We start from the raw sequence: 19,760 nt of genomic DNA on the forward strand, positions 1-19,760 counted from the left end.
TGGCACGTACCATCATCTACCTTCCTGCCTCTCTGTCCACCTGTGGGTCAGTCTGTTCAATGGGGTGTGGAGGAAGACGGGCGGGGTTGAGGGGGCAGGTAATGAGGAACGGTGTGGTACAGTAGGAGCAGTTCAGTCTCCTGGCTAGCATTTGAAACAGAGTGAGGAAGAGTAAGGAGGAGGAAGGTAGAAGAATGGCGATTGGTCGGTCGGTGGGTCGGTGGGATGGATCAGTGGTCTTACTCGATGACCATGCAGTGGGGCAGGTGCTGGGAGTAGTATTTGAAGAGCTCAGCGGTGGCTCCAGGACAGTTGGTCAGCTCCAGCTCCTCCAACTCCTGCAGCTGGATGAGGCCTGACAGACCGGTGGTGGTCAGAAGAGGGCAGCCTGGTGGGGGGGGGGGCACAGCAGGGGGGACAACATTCAGCTGTAGTCTGGGTAGCAGGTGAGAAAGGTGCTGAAGCAGCCAAACAATTACAAAGTGTATCTGCAGTGTATCAGCTACAACTAATTACTAATTAGTCTGCGAATTATTCAAGATGGCCTTTTCATTCATTCATTTTTGGTCTCTGAATAGTCAAAAACATCCATTACAGTTTTCTAATGATTGTCGACCTATAAGGGTTAATGTCTTGTTTTGTCAGCAGTCAACTATCACATAAGAAACAAAAGCAGTGAATCCTCACAATTTAAAAACTGGAATTGGGGAAATATCTGTTTTTTTGCATGACAGATGACTTTTTGCAGATTGTATTTTTGTCAATTTGCTAGTTAATCAATGGACTCTCATCTCTGGGTATCCTTTCTGTGAGCAAATATTAATGATTTGAATCTCCTCTTCTTCAGTTTTTCAGTTCAACTGAAAGAACACACTGCTAACGTGGCCATCTAGACACAAGGCTTGGGAGTATGTTGAAAAATGTAAAGACTGTCCTGAGTTTAGCAGTAGACGAGAGGCCATGGGGTCATTAGCATTAGCTTATTTAAGTTATATCATGCAAAGAGGACACAAATTTTATCTGCAGCTTTTGTCATGATTGGCTGTGGTCATCTTGGCCCTTTGTTTCTAAGTTGGTGAAGCAGGCACTAGATGGCACCATAGGGCTGCAGAAGAGAGCACGGGGGTAAATCACATTCACTAGGACACAGTGTAACCTGGTTCAGCTGGCTGAATTGTTTAAAGAGCCAATTCATAGACCAGCCATAAATAAAAGATTTATGGACAACAACAAAAAAAACAAGCATAAAAATCTAATTTCAGTAGTGTTCAGTAGATGAATAGAATATCAAAACAGTTACTGAAACACTTTTATACACTTTATGCACTATTATATATGAGTTTATATTCTGTGTTCTTGTATCTTTACTTCCTGTGAATTACTCATTACTAATGCATGCAAGAACAACACAGGTTTGACATTTTAAACATGAATGCTCTTATATTTCAAACAAGTGAGCATACCTGCTAGAGACAGTAGACGAAGACTCCTCATTCCAAACAAATGCTGCAGTCCGAAATCTTGCACCTGCAATCACACAAACAGAAACACACACAGTATTCCAGTTAAAGGCCACTATATCAGAAACCCTAATCACTGTTAAGAATATATTATTTGTACTGAAAGAGATAAAAGTAAACCCTAACCCTTACACACTGGCATGTTCCTTTAATTTCAGAAATGAGGGGTAATGAATGCAATTTAAAAATGCAGTTTGTGATTAAGGTTGTGCTACAGGAGATCATGACACCATGAATGTACTCTGCAAACTTCAAGACAATCTGCTTGTTGCATATTTGTATTTCTTGCTAGTAGTTTCTCAGATGTTGTCCATGTACATTGCTAAATTGTTTTTGAGTCTTGATTCTAAATGGTTAATAGTGGACCGTTTCCTCATGGGTGGTGTGGGATGGGTACAATGCTAATCTCTTCTCATGCTTTGTGTGAGCGTGTGTGTGTGTGTGTGTTCATGTGTGTTTTAGGTTACCTGACAGCACCAGCGCAGGTAGAGGCTCCTTAATGATGACATGGTAGACAAGTAGCCCAAGCCAGTGTCTGTGATCCGCACACACCTACAAGTAAACACAAAACACAACGATTCTTATTGGCCGATGAGAAATAAAGCCTTCACACACTCCCGCTCTACAATAGACTGACATTTATGTACCTTCATTTCTATTTGCGTAATTGCAAACATATATGCCAATATCTAAATGAACTCAGTGGCCAATTTTATAATGCACTGTGTTATAGCTATACGCCTGCTCATCAATATGTATATCTAGACATCTGAACCAAAGGATAACCTCTTGACATCAATGATCCAGTTTGTTCTCATTCACCTCATTTGGTTTGAGAGCAGTTTGTTGGATAAAATCACCCCATTTGTCATAATGCACAAGTTATTTTCATGGATGACGGTAGCTGGTTGAGTAATTTGGCAAGCTAACAAATCCATTCAGATTTCCGTCACATTCCTGTTCAGCCAAACGGGACATGGACTTTGTGTTGGACTCTGTGTTGTGGTGGGCATTACTAAACTAACGTTAGCTAGGGTTTAGTTAGTTAAATTTTATCTGATGTATGGAGTTTGCCATAAAACATCTTGGTCATGATCCAGCCAACTCTCAGTAAGATGCATGTTTGCAGGTTTGGGCTTAAGGACTTGTCGCTCTGAATCCGATCTGGATAACTCAGTTATCCATGCATGAAGAACTGGGCCCAGGACGGATGAATTTTAATCGAAGTGGCTCTAAGTGATTCAAGTTATCTATGTGATCATAGAATAATTGTTGATGGGGCACAAGAGTCTCTGAAGTTTACAGAGATGGTGAGAAAACTGTCCAGTGAGTAGCCTGAGAGGTCAGAGGAGAATGGCCATAACAGTACTCTCAAATAACCACATGTTGCTGTGCAGTGATATACAGATCCTTGAAGTGGAGGGGCTACATCAGTAGATGATCACTGTCCACTAAGAACAGGACACTGAGGCGACAGAGACAGAGTAAAGCCTTGTCTTGCTATCTTGCTATCTGCAACATGCAACTGATAGGTCAGAATATGCTGTAAACAACATGAATCCACAGATCCTAACCCTGTTCAGTCTGATAATGATGGTGTAATGGTGTGGGAAACATTTTTTGGCACACATTAATACCAACTGAGCACGGTTTAAATGCCAGAACCATAGCGAGTTGGCTCAGAAAAGTCAGGTTTTCTGGTATCGCAAAGTTGGCTCACTTTTAACTGGGGTAGATCACCATGGTGATGCTGTTACCACCATGCTGTATATCCTCAGAGGAGCAGATCAACACCTGTTAAGTGTCTGACCACTGACCAATCAGCTCACTGGAAAAGAAGAGTCATCAATGATGCCCTGTAAAACTTTAGATAAAATGAGGTAAATAGAATTTTTAATAGATCGGTTGAATTGTTTTGCTGAGATAAGATAGAGCTTCTAAAACGTTTACAACACTAAATACACAAAGACGATTATGGCTGCATTTTAATTGCACAAGGTTTTTTTCATTCCCAAAGGGATTCCTGACCGTGTCAATGTTCTCACACACTCTTATTCCAGCTCAAAATAAGATGAGGTGGCTCTGTGATGTTAATGGGAAATAAAATACCCTCTATTGTCTTTTATTATAATAATATTACACACCGGGAAACATTTCGCAGGATTAATGCAACATTTGGGTCAGATATACCTCATCAGGTATTAACTACTTTTCCTCTCCTCTCCTCTCCTCTCCTCTCCTCTCCTCTCCTCTCCTCTCCTCTCCTCTCCTCACATTACTTTCACTTTTTTTTATATGCATCACAATTTCATTGTAATTTTTACATAACATACTTACTCCATAGTAAAGATATGAGACGGTAATTCTCGTGCCTTTTTATAGCTTTACTTTTAATATTTAGAGACAATGTATTGTCTTTAAACAGCATCTTATTCTATTCTGGTTATGTGATTGTATTGTTTACATTTCACATTAAATAAGACTTTTTGCTGTCACTTTTGTCAAACTTTCCCACGTGTATCACCACTTTTAAGGTTCTGGTGATGTTGATTGTAATTAAAAATCTGTCTCTTTCATGTGATCGTGCTCAGAGCCGGATTGGAAAAAGCAGAGTTAACAGCTTGAAACAGGTAACCCAAAGAGAGCTACACTAACTTGAACCTGCTGGCCATTAGCATTTATTTAGGGTTATAATGTACCATCATATAATAGCTACTTCTCACAGGATTAGCACACCATGACTCAGAGCACATCATCTCAGGCTGCTGCCACCAACATTTTAGTGAATTTACCATAAAGTTGGACAACAGAGATTAGATCCAGTATTACCAAAATTGTCATTAAGGTACATTGCTTGCTACATATCAACAACCAATCACATCAAAAAAAAACAGGTAGGCTAACCACAACCGTTTACCTAATATGGGTCATGTTCGATAAGGTGATTGATAGATGAATGCTGTGCCGAGTGCCGAGTTATTTTGTTAACAACCAAGATGGCCGCTGCTGATGTGGAGCATTCTGTAGAACCCATTGTCACACCAGTATTAAATGAACTGGTTGCAGGTCTATCTAATTGTGTCCAGGAGCATTTTGGTCTGCCCCTGTTGATAACGCCCTTTGGAAATCAAAAATTAACTCAGAGGCTCCAAACTAATTTTCAAATTAATTTCACATTTAGTCTGGTAAACTCAAAATGGGGAGTCCTACCCAGAAATAAACAGAGCTACCTAATAAAGTGAACACTGTACTTATGAGCTAAAACCAGCACTTAATAGCCTACTGATAGATTGCAGTGCTCTAATAATGTCAACATTCAGATGTGGCGGAGGGCAGGAATTATCATCAGTGTCATTATCAAGGTCATCATGAGAATAACTCATCACGTTTTTTCTACTTTAACAAATGAATCAACTGTTTGTGGAAAGAACAAAAAAGAAAAATCATGTGTCATTTGGATGTATATTCTTCAGTCCACTTTGTCCCTGCATACCTCACGCCTCAGCCTTGCTGCTAAAGAAGGCCACATTTGTGAGTAGAATTGATGAGCAAGTCTACCGCTTTAAACTGAGCTCAGCATAAGTTCTGTGTTCATCATTACAGAGCTCTGCCGCCTTGGAACACACTTTACTTGCTGTGATTTATTTTCATCCACTTCTCATGTGCAGCACTACAATATGTTACAGAGACAAGACTGTGTGGACTGTGTTGGCATGATAATGTCCTCTATGCATCTACTGTACATTTTAAGCATGAGTTAGTCACTTGAGAATTGTACATTCATTATGACCTGCTCACATGCATTTCTTCTGCTTTCACATGCATATTTTTTAACTCACTCATACCACGCAATTTCAAACACATACATATGTAGTGTACACTCATGTAGAGTCCAATGCACCAGCGCTGCAGTGGCATCCATCTTTATGAAGCTCATAATGTTCAGTTTTTGGTGACATCGTCAGAGATGTGTGAGATAAATATATATTTATTATTGAGACTGGCACCCAGTCCAGGGTGTACTCCACCTCTCACCCAGCACCATCTGGGACTGGCTCCAGCCTCCCCACATGATAGGCATCATAAAAGTAGACTTTATGGAGGAAGAGTTGTATTGGATTACATTGTGCAGACTGTGCAGGTGCACCTAATAAAAAATTACCTGTGTACTGTCGCTATCACATATGTATGAACTGTACTCTCTTTTTGGAATACTTTCTCCAACAACCAGAAAGTCTCTTGTTTAACTTAAGTGGCAGTACTGTAGAAATCACTTTCCTACAATGAAACTGTTAAGTCTCATACTGCTTGCTACATTAGATTAGGTTTTTTATTTTTTTTGGAAGGGAGTTATGGCTGGATTTTAATAGCCTCTTCCATTTTGGATCCTGCTCCCTGATGGTAAAATATCTACATTCACTAGCTCGAAGTGCTGACGAATACCTTATCGAAACTGTGAGGGTAGAACGGCCAGAATAAAATGTGGCCTACTTTCATCCTCGTATGTATCAATTATTGCTTTCACAAGATACCCTCCAAGTCAAAGAAGTATTTTACTTCAGTTGGAAGAATGAAAGCACACAAACACAAACTCACTGACCTGTCCAGCACCAGTTCTTCCAGTTTATGCAGGTCACAAGCAATGTACTCCAGGGCCATGTCCGTGATCCGAGGGCACCAGGACAAATCCAGGCTGCGGAGCTTACGCAGGTTCTCAGCAACCAACTCCACACCATCGTCAGTGATCTTGGAGCAGCCAGACAGGCTGAGGGCAGTCAGGTTGGGAAGGCTATGCACCATGTTGACCACGCCATGATTGGTGATCTCCCAGCAGGAGTGAAGCCGTAGAGTATGGGTGGTGTAACCCTGCGGGAAGAAGGTAATTTTTAATATAATGCACTTAGGGCACAGTTTGCAATCTGTCTCATTACAGTTATATGAATGAATGACAACAGTCCTCTGCATTTTCATTTAAGATTCAAGTTTCAACTTGACCTTCGACAAGTCAAAATATGTTCCCTCAATAGTTTCCCTTCCTGAACAAATGTAAAACCTATGTAGGCTGAATAAGCTTTGAGTAAATAAGGAAATTAGCTTGTTAGTCAGTTTTGTTTCTACTATTACTATGAGTATGCTTATAGTATTAGGGATAGGACCATTATAGAAAAGAGATCAATTGTGTGACAAGTCAAAAACAGAATACTTGAGATCCACAAAGAGATTTATGAGGGGTGAATGTATCAAGCTGGTTCCTCTTGTTTTGACATCCTACCTGTTTGGCTGTGAAATAGGCCATGGCTGTGTCAGTGACGTGGTAGGCCTGCAGGCTCAACTCTGATAAGTTGGGCAGGAGCTGTGAGATAGCAGCAATGGCGTCATCCGCCACATTGATGCAGTCACTGACGCTGAGGGAAGTTAGCCGGGCGTTCAGACTGGACCACAGGCCGGCCTCCGTGAAGTCGTTGCAGCCTGACAGCTCAAGATGCATCAGGCCTTGCATTTGCTCCAACATGACCTGCAACATAGAGGTCACCAGTTTGACGTCAGTTTCGCTAATACAGCTGGTGAAATATGGCTACAGATGATGAGTAGATGGACATTACCTGACAAATCAGAAAAGCAGAAGGTTTCTGGATTTGAGAACCACCAAAAATTAATCAATACCTAGGCCAGTAATCACACTTGAAAAAATCATATGCAGTTTTTTATTCTTTTCCTTTCTCAGTTTATTTTACCTGCAGCTTGTCTGCATCTAATTTATTATGTAACCATATGCATGCCCATAAATGTATAGTACTTCTACCTGTTACATACAATTGTGGTGTGCTGTTGCCAATCTTGTACAAAAAATGTGTAATTTTCTATTCTACACTAACATTGTCAGAGTTTACTCTGATATGGGGACTCACTGGGTTCAATATTAAGCAAATAAGGCATTATTGTCTATTGTTACATAAGACATAAAAAAATGAATCTAATTTTCAGTTTTTCAGCCACATCAAAGCCCCAAATGTGGCACCACTGTGATTTTGGAGCAGTTGTTGATGACTAGCAGCCCCCACTGGTCAGTTAAGAGGACAGAGGAGTCAGCAGTCAGTGGCAATATAAAACTGTCAATAAAAAAAGGTTTTCAAAAACTGTGAGGCATCATTGCCACAAGAAGTCAGTCAGCATACAGGCGTAAATCCAGTGGTGGGCCGCCAGGGCCAGCAAGGCCTTCTCTGCTGGCCTAAACTCAGAATCACTGATTTACGTTTTAATATTTTCCCATTAATCTTTTTAGATTATTCCTAATAGTTTATGCTCTTCATTTCATAGCGTGTCTCTGGGCTGGGGTGCTTCCAGCAGTGTATGTCTATATTAGAGCTTTTATCCAATCATATTTCAGCCATCATGTGTTGCCAGGGTCAAAGAAATCTGCCCTGAGGCCTTCAGAATCAAAAGTGCAGGCGTCCATAGCTTAAAATACATCACAATGAAACTGTTGCTTTAACCAATCAGATTTCGAGTTGGTGACCCCAGGGCCTTCTAGCAGGCGCACGATGACGTTAGTATTTTCACGTCCTCTGATTGGCTGGTCAGAGAGCTTAGCCAAAGCTAGCGATTCTTCTCTGTAGCGACCTGCACAAGCTAAAACTTTATCATAATCGTAAGTATTAATAGCAGTTTTTTTAACCCACAATGGCTGACGGAGGAGAAGATGTTAATTTGGTCGCAGATCTACTTACAAATCCATTTTCAAGGCGGACTTTCCAAGAAAAGCTGGACATTTTGAGGAAATGCCGGCCCACCCCGAAGCTAGCAAGCCTGTCCCAGCCGGGAAAAGGGTTCGTCCGCCACTTTCAGGTCAGCAACTACGAGCGATACCTTTGGTTTACAGGCTCAGAGGAGCAAATTGTATTGCTGGGAATGCCTGGTATTGGCAACTGAACGACTCTGTGTTTGGAGCCGAGTCGGTGGTTAGAGTGTTTGATGTATATGGAGCAGGTGCACAGCAGTGCAGCTGTGGCTGCAGTGAAAGGAGACTTATTGAATTGTTTTAATTGGGTTTCTTGCTTTAGTGATGACATTCATTCTCCAGCATGAGATACCTGTCTGCGATGCAACGTCCTGTTATACTGTCTTTCTGTATAATATTGATGGTTTCTATAGCCGTGACGTCATAATGATGGTATTAAGAGGTGGTTTGATTCAGGTAGGACGCCACTGAAGGCCCAGGTGTAAAATGAACGGCCCGCCACTGCGTAAATCAAATATTAGGCTGATGGGTCTGGTAGCTTGAAGGATTAGCTGCGGACAGACAGATATGCACATGCACACACAACAAAATGCATGATCCCCCACAGGCTGGCACCTGGCAGAGATAATGATATAAAATGTGTTTTCATAGGAGAAGTCATCACTGCTGACAAATACTGTACTTAGAGGTGCTCATCACTAGAGATATGAACGACTCAAACAATGAAAAAGAACAAGAACAATATAGTCAAGTGCGCTAATACACACCACACAGGCACAATATTGAGTTATCCCCTTTTAGACTGGGACAGATCTCTGGACTCTGGTCATTCCTTTTGTTTGTGTTATGGTGACACGCATGTTAAACAGGTGTCAAAACACTTGAAGACACTATGATTGTTTCTTTACTTCTATTTGCATAATCTCTGCTTTTATTTTGTCATTGACCAAGCTCCACGAGACAGACAATGACATTAATACTGCTGCTCTGGCCTGTTTGTATTGACTGAAGACACTTTGTGAAGAACTTTTTGAAATGCTAATTTTGAAATAAACAGCTGAAATGAAATAGAAATGAGCTGCAATGAACTCTGTTATTGTCTGGAAAAAACAGAATCAAATAACATGTCATAATCCAAGGCAGAGTTTGGATTATTTCACAGTATAATTTATATTAAACACTTTTGGGTTTGTTTTTTACTTCCATTTCTTTTCTTTCTTCAAATAGAGCTCTCCCTTTTAACGTGCAAGCACAAATCATCACCCACAACAGGCAAGTCCATATATAGATCATGTAGCCAACTATTTTACTCTCTCCATAGCAACCATCCACTCATCCCAGAATAGCAACCTAGCCTAACAGGTATGAACAGCCATCTGAGATACACTCTGGAAGCATTATGCCTCTTTTGTTCCTAGCAATGGAATATGACAGCATAGAGGCAAAAATTATGAAAACAGAAGTAAAGGACAATTCGTAGTGTCTTCAAATGTTTGCCACTACTGTCTAATATCATCTGTTGCCATAACACAGACAACAGGTATTTATACTCCCTAATTTCCAACAATGTCTACTTACATACAGACTCATAACCAAAACCATTCTAGAGGGAAACTGTTTCTCTATTTACTGAAGGTCCCTTATGTCCCAGAATATGTCTTTCATCTCACTTGTGTTGGCTTTGACCTGGAGTACAGTACTTTTCCAAATACTGGTATTCAAATAACGACAAAGTTTCAAATATTTGCCTGTTCCTAATAAGGACCAGTAAAAAAAAACATTGAGGAATGGTGAAATTAGCTGCACCTTAATAGCTCATAAGGTAGATGTGTTCCACAACACTACAAGTTAATACTCACCACTCTCACTCTATTAGTCTGCTATCAAGCTATTGAATAGGCATTAATAGCACACATCTGTCCCAGATCTATGGGCCAGTAGAGATCTGCCAAACCCAGTAGTAGGTTATCACACAAAGCTGAACCCCAGTGATTTAGTATTAAGACCAAGAAGTCAGGTTAGGGAGATGGCCGGAGTGGTTGGATAGGTCAAATACAGGACTTTCATCTAGGAGACATATATGTCATTTTAGGAAGGTTGTTCCACTGGCCTCCAGTTTCTCTTTTTTGGCTTTCAGTGTTAAACTACTATTTATGGAATTCAACACCTCTACATGTTTAAAATTAAAAGCCTACTAAGATATATGCCGTATCTATACAGGAAGTGTTGAGGTCCATTAATAGCATATTTAAACTGAAAGCAAACTGGATGAGAATGAAAATAATGGATGGATGAAAACAGTGTTTATGTTAAGAGAAACTGCTGAGTGTGCCATGGGTGGTGTCGCACTGATGGAAGCATGAAAGAAATGTTGAGTTTATATCAACAGCTTATTTTCTAAACACACCCCAACTCACCTCCAAACCAGCATCTGTGATGGTGGACCTCTTGAGGCTGACTGAGCGAACACCTTTCTTGGACAGCGGGTAGTTGTCGATGAACTCACAAATGTCCAGGTCTGACACGCCCACTAAGCAGAAAGACTGGAAACCACGCAGGGCGAAGGCCTGCAGACTGACAAACTCCTTCTCCCCATTAGGCAGCAGGGTGTATAGCTCCTTAGCATGCAAGATAGGTGTCACAGCCTCCCAAAACTTGGGCTGGTACAGCACTTTGCGCCATGTCTTGCATACCTGCGCCAACACACATTTTTCAGCTGTTGTGAAGTACCAGAGCAATCGGTTGAGCAGCTTCTCATCGAGGACAAGCTGGCGCTCCAGCAGCATGGGTTTGGGTAGAGTGAGAGGGGGAAGCTGACGAAGGGATGGCTTCAAGCCCACCAGAGGCTTTCCAGGCTCTAAGTCAGAGCACAAAAGAGAGGCTGCTGAATTGGGCATGCCAGGGCCGTCCAGGTGGTGGTGGTGGTGGTAGGGAAGGGATGACGGTGGAGGGGGCAGGATGGAGGGTACCGAGGAGGACTGGCACAGGCGGTTCTTGGCAGCAGGTGTCCCCTTGGTGATACTTGCACTGCCCAGACCGTTGGGCTGGCTGGTGGGCAACTTCACCATACCGTTGCGAGTCACGCAGGGAGACTTCAGCTCGCTGGGGGTGGACATGTTCAACATTGGGAACCTGGTGAGAGATAGCAGATCCAGAGTATGCTGTTAAACACTGAAAAGTTGAAGACTAATTTATAAAGGACAGGGGAGTGTAAACACTTACTTAAAGTGTTTTGCAGCAAGATAATATAGAAGCAAACATTTTGTTTCCAACAAATGTTGCAGCTAAGCAACTTTAATGTACAGCCAAAGACAAACTTGAGGACAAACTTTGCACAAAACAAACTAGCACAGTGTGCAGTGTGCTAATGGACACTATAACACACTGCAGCTTGGTTTTAGGCATTTCAATGGCACTTTCTTAATGGAGAGGGTGACTGAGGCATTTGAGGATGATTTCCACAAATTTCAGTACATTAGCATACATTTCTAGAATACTACCAAGCGTTTTGTGGATTGTAACAATGTTGGGTCACCTAGATAAACAGAGGAGAAAAGGATCATGCTGCTCTAATCAATCGTGTGAATCAGAACTGGCTACAGCTGCCATCCAACGTAAAACAGCAAGCTATGAACAATTCATAGCCATCTATCAAATGGGTATGTTAAAATTAGGGTTAAAGCTGGAACACAGGACTTTTGAATATGAATGAACGTCCATTGCATTTGAGCCCTTACCAACTGCTGATAAAACCCACTGCCTGCATCACCGCCAGGTAAATCTCTCTGTATTTCACAGTGGCTCTGCCCTCAGAGGAAGGCTTACAGTCAAAAAAAAGAAAGTGACCAATAGCAAGGACCTGTCGATATATGTCAAAAACACAGATATACATACAACACCAAACACCAAATTTGTCATTTCATTTTCCCTGTGGTATTTTTCCCTCTAATGTCTGTGGTTGTGTTTCACCACTGTAGGAAATGTGCCACTTTGATTTATGGCACTAATTGACTTAAACCAGACATTACCCATCTACTCTATTTGTCAATTTGACAAAATAAGTACCATCTCAATATCCTGTTATCACCACACCATAGTGTCATACTTAAGTCACATGATGACCAGCTCCATGAAAAGTGAACAAACTCCATCCTCTGATGTAGACTAGATAAATGTAGTTGTAAGCTCTAGAAAGAAGCAGACCTTAAATTACAATTGTTTTGTCAAATTAATTTCCTCAAGATTAAAACAGAACTTTTGCTCTCACATTTGTTGACTGTTCTTATTCTTATTGTTGTAGTTTATTTCTTACTTTACTGTACATAGAGAGACAAGTTTCACTGGAGTCAAATTCCTTGTTTGCTTGCACAAACTTGGCCAAATAAAGTTGATTCTGATATTCCAAAAAAAACTCCACTATTCAAATGATCTGTTCTGACTGGCCATCAATGAAAAATACTTTGGATTTATAACAATTTAAAAAGCAAATCATAACAGTTCAGCAGTCTCTACAAGTACATGTGTGTTTGAAAACTAGTTTTCAGTCAGCTGAGTCAAAATGTTGTTACTGTGATCAGCATACTGTTTGAATAGGCCGCTTCTCCTTTGTTGTTTGCATTCAACAGAGCTGGACGTTGTATGCGAGTGAAAACACATCATAGTGTAAATGAATACTGTGGCCCATGGCCTCATCTAGCCTGTTCTCTGTGGTCTCACTGTATCAGCAGCAGGAGGACAGCTCACAGGCTCAAACCGCTCAGTTATGTAACATGCTGACTATAGGGCTTCACACAAAGCAGCATCTCTCTGTCCCACTCTACTGGCACAAGCAGCTGCGCTATTAACACCTGCTAAATCCATTTATACAAGCATTTACTTATATGTACAATCTGCCTATAATTTATCAAGACGACTTTTCCATATGACCAGAACTGGCAGCATTTTACGTTTTATCACTTTAAAGTATTTGTTGTTGGTCCCTTAGCAGATGGAGATGGCTCTGCCTCCGCTGTAGCATCACCAAGGTTCATCCATTACATAATTCAACAATGTTGTCAGCTAGACTGACTACAGCAAGCACTGTGAAAGAAGCAGACATGTTTCAGAGCAAAACCAGGGAACAGATGAAGAAAATATTCACTCAGATGGCAATAAAATGTTGCAAGTTCATCGTAAGATAATGAATCCACAGCTAATGCAAAATCTATATTTACCATTCTTCTGTCTGTTATGTCATGCAGGAAGGCAGGGATGCTGAAGCATCTGGAGGCTCTGCTGCCTGTGATACACCAGAAGCAACAATAACAGGACATCCGGCCCTTCACAATAAAGCCATGATCTCCACAAATCTATTAATGCTCCGTTGTAAAACTAAAATTGTCCAGCTTAATGTTAAATTTGATTTTTTTAAAAACAAACAAACATTACTACAACCTACATTGTTATATATTGTATGTTAACTATAGTAAGTTATCTAAATTTGACCTGTTTTTATGTGTCTTTACTGGATAGCTACCTACTTCAACCACTCCCCAGATTCTTATCTCTGTAATGAATCAGCATCATGATGTATCATACATATTAACATATTTTTGTTTTCAGACACATTCGTATCAACAAACATTCATCATACTGTGTATTCAGATCATAATATCAACAGCACTGTCAGCGGGTCAGAAGTTATAGATGACCACAATAACACACTCTGTCCAACACAGCCTTACTTCAAGAAATGATATGAGGTTTCCCCATCGTGGGGCTAATAAAGGAATATCTTATCTTAAAAGACCTCTGTAATTAGGCAAATGCCACACATGCTGTTAAACCCACATACATGAACCACTCAGTTCCATTTTCCCTTAGTCCATCCGAATTCCATAATTTACAGAGCTGCTGGTAACACAACCAACAATATTTGATCCCTTGACCAACACTGTCTCTAAAGACCTGCTCTGCAAGTAACTCAGTTACCATTAGCTTAGTGGACATGGATATATGGGGTTCAGCATCTTGCTCAAGGGCGCTTCAAGATATGAAGCCAGGGATCAAACTACCAACCCCTTACAATACTGATCCATCCACTCTATCATCTGAGCAACACCCTGGGCTGGATTATGTAACTTAGAGTACGCCCACACAAAGCCAGCTAAATTTGTAAATGCATTGTTTTCTCTTCATTTCAGCCCCCATCCAAACTAAAATTCTTTTTTCTCACCCGAAAATGGAGCTTTTCCAAACAGCTTTGAGAGTGTATAAATCTGTACAGCTTGAAGTTTCAGTGTGTGCAGAGTAAATATATGGAGCCAGGACAGTGACTTTAACTTTTGGCAATGAAATGTGTTTCAGTGAAAAATAAAACACACGTATTTCAAATGATTTTGTTTTATTTCGATTTTTTTTTTTGCATTGTGATGCATTTTCTCAGGACAATTTTCAGATTTTTTTTGAAAACTTGCTTTCAACTTACTGTCACCATTTCCACACGGAGTGGAGGATTTGAGGAAAGCGGTCAAAAGGACCTGTAAAGATGTGTATTCCAACAATCTGTCTTCATTTTTTTACCAAACAAAAACAATATTATATTTTACAACACACATAAATAATACATTAACACATAAATACATTAAAGTCCCAATATGATACAAACCATTGCCATCAAAGTTTTGCTGAGCAGTGCACCTATTGCTGTTCTGAGCAGTGCACCTATTGCTGCTCTGAGGAGTGCACCTATTGCTGCCCTGAGGAATGCACCTATTGCTGCCCTGAGGAATGCACCTATTGCTGCTCAAAATGTTCCTATAAGCGTATGAAATGTGAAATAGCTTCACTGTATATTACTGCAAAGGTAAAGTCACCTCAAAGGATTATAACAAAAGTCCACAAGTCCACAGAGGTGGATTAAGTCTGAAATGCAAATGCAAAAAAGGCCACAATCACACTGACTGCAGTAAGCCTCAGTGCCTGCAGTATATATTCTGTTTTTGTTAGACAACGTTGTGACTGTAAATTAATGATTTTATCAGTCATTGCAGCTCGGGACTGTGGGTCAACATACAGTGTTTATCAGTTACAATTAAATTAGTATTTCATACTTGTCTGACACCAGAAACTGAAAAACATATGTAGCATTAAGGGAAGACTGCGTTAAAACACATGATGGTGACAACAGAGCAGAGCAGGAGAGTGAATGGAGGTGGTTGACACAAAGTGACCAGATGTGTCTGCAGCTGCCTAATCACAGTCCGCTGTGTGGCAACAATTTTAAACCATATTTTTTTGTATTTCTACACCTAAGCCCTATTTTCACATGTTTTGGGTTCAAACTAACGCAATCAATCAATCAGTCTTTATTTATATATATAGCGCCAATTCATAACAAGTGTTATCTCAAGTGTTATCTAACTGGTAGGTACAAGAAGACTTGGAAGTGGTCCAGTAAAACGCCGCAGCTGGCAGGTTCATACTGTTATTTGAAGTGTCTGACAACATTACAGCAATGATTCCTACATAGATAGACCTGTAAAATCCTTTTTGTTTCAAGGCAGGGGTAGACAAGCAACTCCAGTGTTCTGCAAGGTAAACTTGTGGAGTCTGCTGATTCTGTTAAACAAAAGGATCGTACAGGTATATGTCATTAGGGATCCTTTCCATAATACTGTAAGTTACTTCGAATAACAATCTGAGCATGTCAGTAGCAAAGACCAGCCATTGGTGCGTGTTCAGCACTGCCAGCTGAAACAATCTACTGGACCAATTCCAAAACACACAATAATGCAAACTAACTAACCAATTGATTTCTAATACAGACTTGCCTTTCCCATCCATCCACCAGATGGCCTTAGACTTTCCCATAAGTTCCAGTCAACTGACTCCAATATGCACCTGGTCCCACGTTCCTCATTCTCCAGTTACCTCTCAGTAGTAACACATGTCCCTATTCCCCAGACACTGGCCTCACACATATCATCTTTGTTGCTTATAGCCTTTGAATCAAGCCACCTTTGCCCGTTCCTACTTTCTTCTTACTTGATCCGGTATCTTGACCTGTTGCATAGTCCTGCCCTGATACCCAGTCATGCTCTCTTGCATTTGTTTGGGTTTTGGATAACTGTTCAACCTGCCATTCTCTGCCAACTTGTAAACCTGTTCCTGCTCTAGTAAGTATCCCTTCATCCTAACTGCTGACCATGTGTGTGTTTGCCTGCATTTGAGTCCTCGCCCCTCTGTTGCATGAATTCAATATGACACTAGGGGCCTCAGGAGCCCCTAATGGTTTGGGGCCATGGGCAGTTGTCTGCTTTGTCTGGATGGTAAACAGCCTTGGGTCCAGCTGATGCTGTTTCAAGTCATAGTGTTCATAATGGTTATTGATGAGGAGAGAAGATATGTGCCCTCTGGTATGCATTAACAGAAATAGTGGGTGGACACATGTTGTTATTGTTTCGTTTCTGAGAAAAATAACAATAATGTTCCAGTGAAAAAGTGACTACAATCCTTCTCATTTACAGACAACTCAATGCAGTTCTTTCCCTGGAGTTCAGTCATTCTAGGGTGTAATCCTTCGTTGTATCATTGCATTATTAAGAAGGTGCGATAACAGTTTTATTCTGCAGCTGTAGCTGTCTGGCCTTTAGCAGCGTCAATGAATGCAGTGATAGTTCAGCCTCCCTCCAATAACAGGCCACACAGGCACATGTTTGTAATCTGTAAATGTAAAATGCGTAAAATGGACTATACATTCTAATGAACAACTGAACTGGCTGTTGTTTGACTTGTACGTCACACCCTTGTGTCTAAATGCAGAACTGACTCAGGCATTGAATCATGTATGCATGCAGTCTGATTACTACCTGTTAGAAATGTGCTATAACATCATTGATTTTGGTTGGCTTACTTTCTCAGACTTACTCTCTATGGATCTTTCTCATCATTTCTCAGCATTCCATCATAAAAATTGCACAATTTATTTTTGCTGTTTATGATTTTTTCTAACCTTAAATCATTGATAGATGTCTTTTTTTTCAAAATCAAAATATATGTTAGCATAGTCTGTTGTATTTCATGTTTCTTACACATAGGCTATTATTAGTTGTATTTATATATATATATGTATCGTAGTTTTTTTAAAAGTTATTTTAGTAGTAGTTGCAAACAGAATGAAAAACAGTGTTTATGCAAAAGCAATAACTGCACTAAACTCTGGAAATACTTGAATACACTTTCACTGTGTAATTTTCATATAATCGTGCAATAAGAGGCAGGTTGTGAATTTGCAAATATTTGAGTGGTGCATGGGTGTTTTATTTGTTTTTTAGAGGCAGCTCTGCACTTAAGGGATTGCTTTTTCAATTTTGTTGTACTTGTACAATGACAATAAAGATTCTATTCTATTCTAGAGGGTCGTAGAATATGTTTATTGGTCCTGTGGAGTACATGGAGACCAAGAATATTACATTTGTTGCAACATAAAGATAATAATTAAAAAACAGAAAATAATATTGGGTAAAGGAAACTAAATGATGAAGAAACCAAGAGAAATGTGTTAAAGAAGCTGAATGATCAAACAATTGGAAGTGTAAAGAGCTGCAAATGCAGAATAATTGCAGAAATACAATGGAGAATACCACACCACTAAACAAAGCATGATACACAGCAAAAAAGTCTTGGATAAGTCTTCCAGTAACATCAAAACAGACATAAATGACACTACTGACACTACTGTCCTTTAACTACTATTACTTAGTAACCACGTATGGTGAAATTAGCAGTGAATGAAATGAATGAAAACATCATGAAATGCATTAAAATGCTAATGGTTATCTAAGTATTTCACTTCAGGCAGAGCAAAGAGCAGGACAAAATGGCTGAGGAACCTTCAGAAGAACGAATGGAGTCCAAAGCCAGTGGCCATGAGGTCAATCACGCCTCACCCTTCTCAAACAAAGGCCTTGCGAACCGCTTCTAATTTGAATGAGCCAGACCACTGAGCGAGGAATTCTCTGTCCTCTTTTCCTGTTGTGTCTCTAATGAAATGCCTAAAAAAATACTCATCAGAAGCTCAAGATATAATTCCTTTTGAAGACAAACTTTGATCTCAGAGTTGAGATCTCACATTTGTAGCTTCCAGTGAAGTCTGTCCAATATTGGATGACATATGAATGACGTGCCATCGTGTCCAGTCACTTCTCATCTTGTGACAACACATTTTTGCCTTTTGCATGTCATTGCGTGGCAATGACTTATTGACTTATATCGTGACTTATATTGACATATATCGTGCATAGACGGTCCACTGTGAGTTTCTGACATTACTTTCACACTTATTTTAGCCAAAACAATCATCTTTTTGTAGTTTTGCGTCAAAACCTAACCATGTAGTTTTTGTGCACAGTTTTGGTACCTAAACCAAACAGTGCAATAAAGCTTGCTCCCAAAGCTTTATTTTGAAAGTGTAACTGGACGTTATATATTTCTTATTGCTAGCATGACTGCAGAATGAGAATGGCATTAAATGACAAGTGAGAAGCAAGTAACAAATGGAATGCAAAAAGCTTAAAATGCATAGACATGACACATAAAGTGTAGAGTGCTATTTATATGCCATCCCATGAGATTACTGACAATTAACGTTGACCAATGGCACCGCCTCTGTGCTTCATTACATTTGGTTGAGGATGCCAGGTGCACGGATGTGAAGTCACCCTAAATTCAGCTGAACTGGTTTCAGAAGGAACTCCCAGATTGTCCCAGATACAAGTTTCTGGGTCCTCCCATTCTCACAAGGTTGAACTATTGAGTTTAACTTGCCAGGTTCCAACTCCCAAGAAAGTCAGTTTGCACTTTGCATACTCAGCTGTCGTAGCATGAGCAGTGCCACAGATGCATGATGGGAGAAGAATGAGAAGACTCTAAATGTCATGTTAGGATGGCTTCTGCCTGACATGGAGTGATAGTGAAGGCACAGCATGGCTCATACAGTAAGGAGCAGACCAAGATGACCCGCTCAGTCCAATCAATCTGTCTGATGCTGCAATTGATCATTCATGACAGACTGAAATACTATCTTCCCCACTGGGCTTATCTGTGTCAGCAAAGCAATAATACCTCATGAAATTTTGAAATGATATTAAGAAGGACTGAGCATTAAGAGAGATGAACAGTTAAATCAGCAACCCCTCACACCCGGCAGCCACTGCTGCTGTGTTCGCTGCAGCTGTCCTGCTCACTGTCTCACACTGTTTCTAACCTGTTAACCCACTGAACAAGAAGTCAGCATTACACAATACAGAGGCCTTGTCTGAGCTTTAGTGTCCTGGTGATGACATGACACTACCACAACAAAATGTAGCAATGGAGCAGCATCGTAAATGGCGACATCGCCAACTGGGAACTAAAGATTTCAGTAAACCATTAGGGAAGGTTTGAATTGAGCTGAAATACCCTGAAAGACCCATATAGTAACCATTTCATGGTACACGCACACTCTTGGAAAGGATTTCATC

At 40.4% G+C, this 19,760-nt stretch overlaps 1 protein-coding gene across 1 annotated transcript; it reads right to left on the reverse strand.

Annotated features, from left to right (window-relative positions):
* Positions 1-239: 239 nt before the first annotated feature.
* fbxl16 (F-box and leucine-rich repeat protein 16) lies at positions 240-11,384 on the reverse strand. Its single transcript, XM_070848700.1, has 6 exons — positions 10,677-11,384; positions 6,793-7,035; positions 6,121-6,386; positions 1,988-2,072; positions 1,464-1,527; positions 240-388 (listed from the first exon to the last, which is right to left on the reverse strand). The coding sequence occupies exons 1-6, from the start codon at positions 11,382-11,384 to the stop codon at positions 240-242; spliced, it is 1,515 nt and encodes a 504-aa protein (XP_070704801.1).
* Positions 11,385-19,760: the final 8,376 nt, after the last annotated feature.

This window comes from Pempheris klunzingeri, chromosome 17 (genome assembly GCF_042242105.1).
Source record: "Pempheris klunzingeri isolate RE-2024b chromosome 17, fPemKlu1.hap1, whole genome shotgun sequence".
Lineage (NCBI taxonomy): Eukaryota > Metazoa > Chordata > Actinopteri > Acropomatiformes > Pempheridae > Pempheris > Pempheris klunzingeri.